The sequence below is a fragment of the Nematolebias whitei genome, chromosome 11 (assembly GCF_014905685.2).
Source record: "Nematolebias whitei isolate Nwh7 chromosome 11, NemWhi1, whole genome shotgun sequence".
Classification (NCBI taxonomy): domain Eukaryota; kingdom Metazoa; phylum Chordata; class Actinopteri; order Cyprinodontiformes; family Rivulidae; genus Nematolebias; species Nematolebias whitei.
Window position 1 is genome coordinate 43,843,804 of NC_056508.1, and position 7,701 is coordinate 43,851,504.

At 39.5% G+C, this 7,701-nt stretch overlaps 1 protein-coding gene across 1 annotated transcript in view; it reads left to right on the forward strand.

Annotated features, from left to right (window-relative positions):
- The window catches only part of tns2a (tensin 2a), a 69,110-nt gene that overhangs the window by 39,754 nt on the left and 21,655 nt on the right, over positions 1-7,701 (forward strand). Inside the window, exons 4-5 of the mRNA XM_037685024.1 lie at positions 6,160-6,198; positions 6,605-6,646. Of these exons, the coding sequence (XP_037540952.1) occupies positions 6,160-6,198; positions 6,605-6,646 (81 nt within the window). The remainder of the gene's footprint in view (positions 1-6,159; positions 6,199-6,604; positions 6,647-7,701) is intronic.

Sequence of the window (7,701 nt, forward strand, 5' to 3'; positions counted from 1 at the left end):
CAGTAGCCCAGTGCTTGAATAACAAAACCATAGCTAAAAACTAAAATTCACAAAATAGTAGCTTTATGCTAAAAAGGGCAAAACAGTAGTTAAAAGCTTTAAAAAATCATTACTGTAGCTAAAAGCTATAATTAGCAAGACAGTAGCTAAAAGCTAAAATGAACAAAACCATTGCTAAACCATAAATAAGCTAAACCATAGCAAAAATCTAAAATTAGCAATTCAGTTGTCATTAGCTAAAATTAACAAAACCATAGGTAACAGTTAAAATTGGCAACAAATCTGCTAGCTAAAATAAGCAAAACAGTAGCTAAAAGCTAAAAAACAGAGCTAAAACTTAAATGAGCAATAGCATAACAAAAAGCTTAAATCAGCAAAGCAGTAGTCAAATGCTTGAATAACAAAACCATAGCTAAAAGCTAAAATTTACAAAACATTAGCTACAAGCTAAAAACAAGGCAAAACAGTACTTAAAATTAAACTAAAGCTAAAATTAGCTGGAGAGTAGCTAAAAGCAAAAAATATTAGAAGAAGATAAAAGTAGAGCAAGTGTGTTAAAATAGATTTTAAAGAGAACAATGTTTTTGAAAAACTTTTAAGTTTTATGGAGCAGGGCAGCCGACTCGGGACCTTCCTGGGTTCGATCCCCGGTCATTGCACATCTCGTGGTGTCTCTGAGCAGGACGCCCAATCCCGAATTGCTCCCCTGGCACTTACATAGCTGCCCAGGTGCGATGGGTTAAATGCAGAGAGCCAATTTCATCTTTGTATGGGAACATACAATGATGACAACACATAGCACTTTATTTATTTATTTATTTATTTATTATTTCCGTGTATTTTTAGGGGTAAAATTAAGGTGAATAATCTTGAATAATTCAAAAAGTCTAAAAGTTTTAATTACTAAAAGTCATAGCCGACTCTTCCTGATCGAGCCGAACAGTTTGACATAAGAAAGGGTAAAATGGCACAAAGTAATAATTACAAAGCACATCTGGAAGAAACTATAAACAGGGAAACTTTAGCCTGAATGTAAATTAAGACGCAATTGGTGAAAAAAGGCAGGAATTGGTAACGGATCTTGTTTTAATTTCTGAACATTGGCTTGAATCAGTTTAAACCACAGCTGAAAGAAATCTGACCCGTTACAAACCAAAAACATGAAGGATTCATAAGATTTAATCCCCCCCCCCCCCCCCCCCAGTGATTACAGAAAAGACTCATTCTTTCTCCGAATGACTCATACAGGAACGTTGTCATGTTTTGTCATCTGATAGCCGTCGTGTAGCCGAAACCTTTTTCCTGCACACAACAGGGCTCAGTTTAGCTCTCTATCAGTTCCTGTGTTTTCCTGTTCATGTCTGAGGTGACGTCGGAGCAGTGGCGAGCCACCGAGCCTCGTGTGCTGCGGGGGGGACACACCTCCCCGGTTCAGGGTCACCAACTTCCCCTTTGTGCACAATGAAGCCTTGCCCTTTTCCTGTATCCAAATAAACAGTCCAAAAAGAGCGTTTTGGCAGGAACATGGCCACGCATGAGTGTGTGCACGTGTGCGGGTTACGTAAGCATGATTGTGGCTCTCAGACCCCCCACCCCTCGTCTGTTAGAGCTTCTGGTTTCCTTCGGTTACAGCTCGTCGGCCTGCGAGGCAGTGCCAGACATGGGACTCGGACGGGTCGTTCTGTTCGGGTCTCGCAGCTCCAGCGTCGCAGCCCCACATTTGGCTTCATGTTTGCACATTCTTAACATTTCGTAAACGAGCTCTTTGGTTGTGTATGTTTGGCACTTAACCCCGTACGTCTGCTGTTCATTATTCTTGCACAGTATTCTAGATGATGAATTCAGATCCACAGACAGATTTTGGCATGTTTTTAATGACGATTTGCACCAGAACACAAAGAGTGATTTGTTGTCTGATGGTCCAAAGTCCTCCTGACCTGAAGCCATATTTATTTGGAGTTTCCACCTTTGTATCTGTAAACTAGGGCTGGACGATATGGCCACAACTTTTATCACGATATATTGCTTAATTTCGGTCGATAACGATATAATTCCGATATCGATATAACGATATAATTCCGATATCGATATAAACAATATAAGAACCTCGGACAAACTGTACAAATAAATTAATGTTCACCTTTTATTTGTATTTAGCCTTCAAAGAAATTTGAAATCACCGTCAAATAAACATAAAACTCTCAACTTTGTCAATATTAATAGTTTTAACTTTAAACAACATAACATGGGTTGCAGTTGGGGGTGTTGTTTCAGGGACACGTTGGCTCAAACTTTTATTGTGCTTCATCTTCTGACCCTCAGCGTCTTCTATCGAGTGGAAACGTGGAACAAGTTCGATGTGTTCCCACCGCTAGTTTGAACGACTCTCAGGCAACCTGCAGTTCATCGGATCTTAGAAAGCCGAACCACTTCCACAGCCGAATTAGTCTTTCCTCTCTTATCAGTTATGTCATCCGCTTTCTCTTCCCGTATGAAAGCTCGTTCAGTCACATTCTGACGGTCATGGGCACTCATTTTGAAGCGAAAACTTACAGCGCATTGGAGCCTAGCCTAGCCTGCTACAGCTGACTCCTTCGAACTGTGGTGTACGTCAACACGCACTTACGTAGTTGTGTCGCGGCGTTTTCTGTCCGGGTTGAAACCGAAGCGGCCGCTTCAACCCGAACAGAAAAAGAAACGTGTCAGTGAAATGCTGTAATCATCTCAAAATATCGAAAATGTGCTTAAAACTCGTATCACCATTATTGAATAAAAGTATATCGTGATATATATCGATATCGATATATCGATATATATCACAGTATACTTTTTTCTTCTTCTTTCGACTGCTCCTTTCTTCAGGGAAGAAGTCTAAGTCACAGTGAATGAAGTCACACAAATACTTGGCATTTGTTTTTACGCCGGATGTCCTTCCTGACGCAACCGCAGACCACCGAGCTACCACCGCCCTCTGTGTGGAGCAGAGAGCTGCCATCTAGGGTGCCCGGGGGAGCAGATGGTGGGGGTTGAGGGCCTTGCTTAAGGGCCCAGAGTGGGGCAAACGAGGGTGGAGACAGGTGTGGGTGTTTCACCTTTCCCTCTCACATTTTGATGTTGTTGGTCCGGGGAGTTGAACCGGCAACCTTCAGATCGCAAGCCCTCCTTCTCTAACCTCTGCGCCACCACTCCCCTTGTATCTGTAAACATGTTCACATAAACAATTCTGTATTCTTTGTGTTTCGTGGAGTTTTGCTCAAGTAATTTACAAGATTAATTTACAGCTTATTTGTTTACATTAGTTTACCGGTTCTTGACCTTTACAGACTTTATATTGAGCTTATAAAAGCTAAATGTTTTGGAGATATTGTGAGTTCTTTGGTGCGCGAATCACTTTGTCCTTTGTTTTATTTACAGTGTCCCAGCATTTTAAAAACAATAACGTGCAACTATCGTTTGTTCATTAGTGGTTCCCAACCGTGGTCCCTGAGGAACACCATCCTGCATGTTTTAGCTGTTGCCCTGCTTTGACACGCATGATTTGAATGATTTGGTGATTAACAGGCTTCAGCAGAACTTGAGGAAGTAATTAAATCACTGAATCAAGTGGAATCAGGGAAACGGCTAAAACATGCAGGGTGGTGTTCCTCAGGGACCAGAGTTGGGAACCATTGATTTAGACAAGTAAACACTTAAAACAATGATTTAGATCTGTTTGAAAACAAACTCTTCGGTTGGTAATTCATCAAAATAAAAGGGTAGAAAAGGTCAGTCTAACATTCAGCTCAGAGGTCAGGCCTTTATTGGACACAATGGTTTGTTTTTATTATTAGACAGCACTTTACAAAGTCCGCTTTCAAAAGTTTTTGACCTTTCTACTTACCGGTAATTTTCAAGTTGCGACCAGGTTTTTCCCATATGATCTGCTCATTCAAACCTCTTCCAGTAAGATTTATTTCTAAGAGATGGGGATCAGTTAAGCAGTTATGGATGTAAAACCAAAGATAACTTTCATTTCCCCACTTTGTACCATTCCTTGGTGGGTTTGCTAATTTAACAAGGATCATTATTCTGCTGAAAGACGCGCTTCCAGCTCAGACCAGATGGTCTTACTTTAGCTTTCGGGATTTTTGGAGAAGATGTAGAATGAATGATCACAAGCTGCTCTGTCCCTGAAGACCACGAAGCAAGCATCGCCACATTTTTTGGTTTTAAAAGCCCCGGAGGAGCTTTTATTGGCTCTGACTTGAAGATTCTCTTTATTGGTAATTAAACAGCAGAGCTTTAGAGGTGTGATAAATGTGGTTATGTGAAAACAAATGGCTTGTTTGTTGGTTTATATATATATATATAAGTTTTGGCTTTTGACAAATTGTAAAACTTTTAATAGTTTACAAAAAGGAGGTTTTATTTAGGAAAGGGGGAAAAAACTGCTTTTAATAAGTTACTGTTCCACACGACGTTTGTTTTTCCTTCACAAACGGTAAAAATATAAAATTACAATTTGGTGTTTTATGAAGGCGAACATGTGTTAGCGCATGCTAATTTCTTTTTAAGTCGATGCCCTAATCCTCTTATTTTATGTATAGCGTTGAATCTATCATTGAAGCAGCACCCCCACTAGCCCCCCTGGCCAGCAGGTCTAAAATCCATTATATATTGTTAGCAAAATATCATGAACGACTGCATAGATTTTAAAGAAGCTTTCTGGGAGTAATTACTGAATGTACGTTTGCATCTTATCGACGTTTGAACTGAACCCGGTTCAAGATGGTTGTCGCAGCAAAGTGTTCCTTAGAAGAAGCCTCGCTTTATTTTACAAACAGTTGAGATTTGGTGTGGTAGTAGTTGAGAGTCATCCCCAACATATACTGCAAGCTCTGACATAAGTGAGATTCTGGTTTTAAACTTTGACATTTAAGGCAATTTGTACGTATCCTTTAATTATTTTAATTAATAAACTTTGGCATGCAACTTGTGTGCATCCTTAATGATGGTCTATTGTTGTCTTTGTTGTTCACTCTTTGTTAAAACCAGGCCTCTCTTGTAAATGAGTCCCCGAGGCTCAATGGGATTAACCTATATAAATAAAGGTTGAATGAATCATGCCTTCTTACAAGAAATGCTAGTTTAATTTATGAATATGCGTTTAAAAAGAGGGAGGGCAGCTCGTGTGTTGAGTCGTTCTGTTCCCAGTAATATCAAGAGTAAAGTACAAAATAAAAACAAACCTGTATCTGAAGGTGATTCTTTATTTCCAACATGATAACGGCAGAATAAAACTAAAATCCTCTCATGTTTTTTGTTTTTTTGGTGCGCCAATCCAAGACTAACGGCGGCCCCCCATTTGGCCACCCCTTTGAAAACTTTCTGGACGCGCCCCTGCACATATTTTGGCATTGCAAATGTTTTTTTTTATCATAGCACGCTAACTATTCATGACCAGAGCTGACGAAACGAGTCGCATCGAGCAGCTTTTCAATATTATCATTCTTTTCTAATTCTCCGTACCAAAGCTTCTAAATGATGATGGTAAAATGTGGCGAGTCATCACCAGACTAGCAACAGGTTTAGTTTACGAGAGCACTAGTTTAAAAAAAATCTAATTTTTATTGCTCCGGAGGGATGCTATCAGGAAATCTAACAGTATTTTTTAAAAAGGGAAATTACATTTTACATCTATCCAAAGCATTATTCGAAGGGATTTCCTGGTGCTACAGCAGCCATCCAGGGAAAAATTTATTATTATATTGAATGCATATTTGTTAAAAAAAAAAAAGCTTTTATTTAATGTAGATTAGGAAAATTATGGGTTATTTTAGTTTCTCATTATTTTAGCTACTAGGTTTGCTAGATGGTGTCCCTTTTTTAAAATCTTAATTATGGCAAAAACTTTTTTTTTAAAACAAGTCACTTTTTTTTTTGTTAGCCAGAAATGTAACTTAGCTCATTGAAGCTAACCGTATTCTCATTAGCAAATATCCAAAGAAAACCATTAAAACATTTGTCTAAGCTTCAGATATTTATAAAAGCTGGTGATTTATTCCCTTAATTTAATTCCTTAGAGCAGTTGTTTCATAAATTTCTCAGCTTTGACCCATCGGTGGTTCCGTTTGTGTAAATTGGTCGTGTTTTAACGCTCGGCTGTTTTTGTGATTCCAGCTGACCTCTGCTTGCATCCCAGCTCCCTCCAATGATCTGGTAAGTTTCCTTCTTTTACTTGTTTCTTTTCCTCGAGTACTTTTTTATTATTATATATATATATATATATATATATATATATATATATATATACGAGACAAGTTTTCCCCACCGAGGCTATCCACAGTTAGAAAGTATGATTCCCCCCAAACCACCGTATGGTTTCCTGAAAGCTGAATTCCTTCTGCGAAGCCAAACCCTCAGATCAGTTGGAGCTCATTGGTTCATCTGGAGCGCAGCCGAATTTCAGCTCAGAGGAAACAAAAAAAAGGACATTGCTGTAGGAAGTAGTTGTGTTTATCCATTAGGGAGTCTGTTTGTTTAATTAACTCTCCGTTACTTCCTCTGTTCTCTTTTCTCCTGCTCTCCTCCTTTTCATCGTCACCGCCTCTTCTTTCGCTTCCAGCAACGCAGAGGGACGTCGTCTTCTCAACACATCCAACACACGGTGAGCACACTTATCCACGCTTTTCCCTCAGTATTCTCCCCTTTCCCCTCGTGTCACCCGTCTGTCAAGAAAAACGTTTAAACCGTCAGAGGAAAAACAGATTTTGTGTCTCTGTTGTTAATTTAAAACAAAGTCAGTGAAAAGCAGAGCAGTGAGTTTATGAACAGTAAATTTTAGGCCTGATTTTTAAAGGCTGTCGTGTTCGTTAAACGCAGTAAACTAATAAGAATCAAAGCAATGTGTCGAGTTTGGAATTTAAACGTGCTCGGCAAATCAAAACCAGATTAAATCTTGAATCTACGACTTTTAATCTGCAGATTTGTCTTGTGTCGCCAGAAACAGCAGAGTTCATCTTCGCAAATATTTAAACGTTATTTTAAATTTATCACTCAGTTTTGGTTCATTTTTTGTAAAATTCAGTGCAGAGTGACTGCTGAAATAAGCCGACGAAGCTAAAACGTTGTTAAAAATAGGCAAAAAGTTGTTTAAAAGTAGCAAAAAGCTGATTAAAGCAAAAAATAAAAAGTTGCAAAATAGAAGTTCAAAGTAGCATGAGGCTAGCTAAAAGTTAAAACAAGCAATTGGTTACCTAAAAGCCGACTGTAGCAGAGTGGGAGATAAAAGTAGCACTAACTTTGTTTTAATTAAGTACTATGATGTTAAAATGGCTGCGTAGACCCGCCCCATTTTTGATTGACACTGTTCGTCAAAAGAAGTGTCAATCTGTGGTCTCTCTACAGCCAACGTGCACTGAGTAATAACTTTGCTATCCAACAATGTTCAGTCAGCTCATCTGGATGGTTTATTTTTTTGTGCTGAGATGTTTCGTCCATCATCCAAAGAACTTCTTCAGTCTGAGGAACCGCCAAATAAAACTGATTCTCCACCAGCAGCTCACTCCACAGTGGGGAAAAATGGTTATGTTGGTGCTAAGATGGCCTCTGGGGCACGCCCTCTCCTCTGGGGCATGCCCTCTCCTTTGGGGCACGCCCTCTCCTCTGGGGCACACCCTCTCCTCTGGGGCACGCCCTCTCCTCTGGGGCACGCCCTCTCCT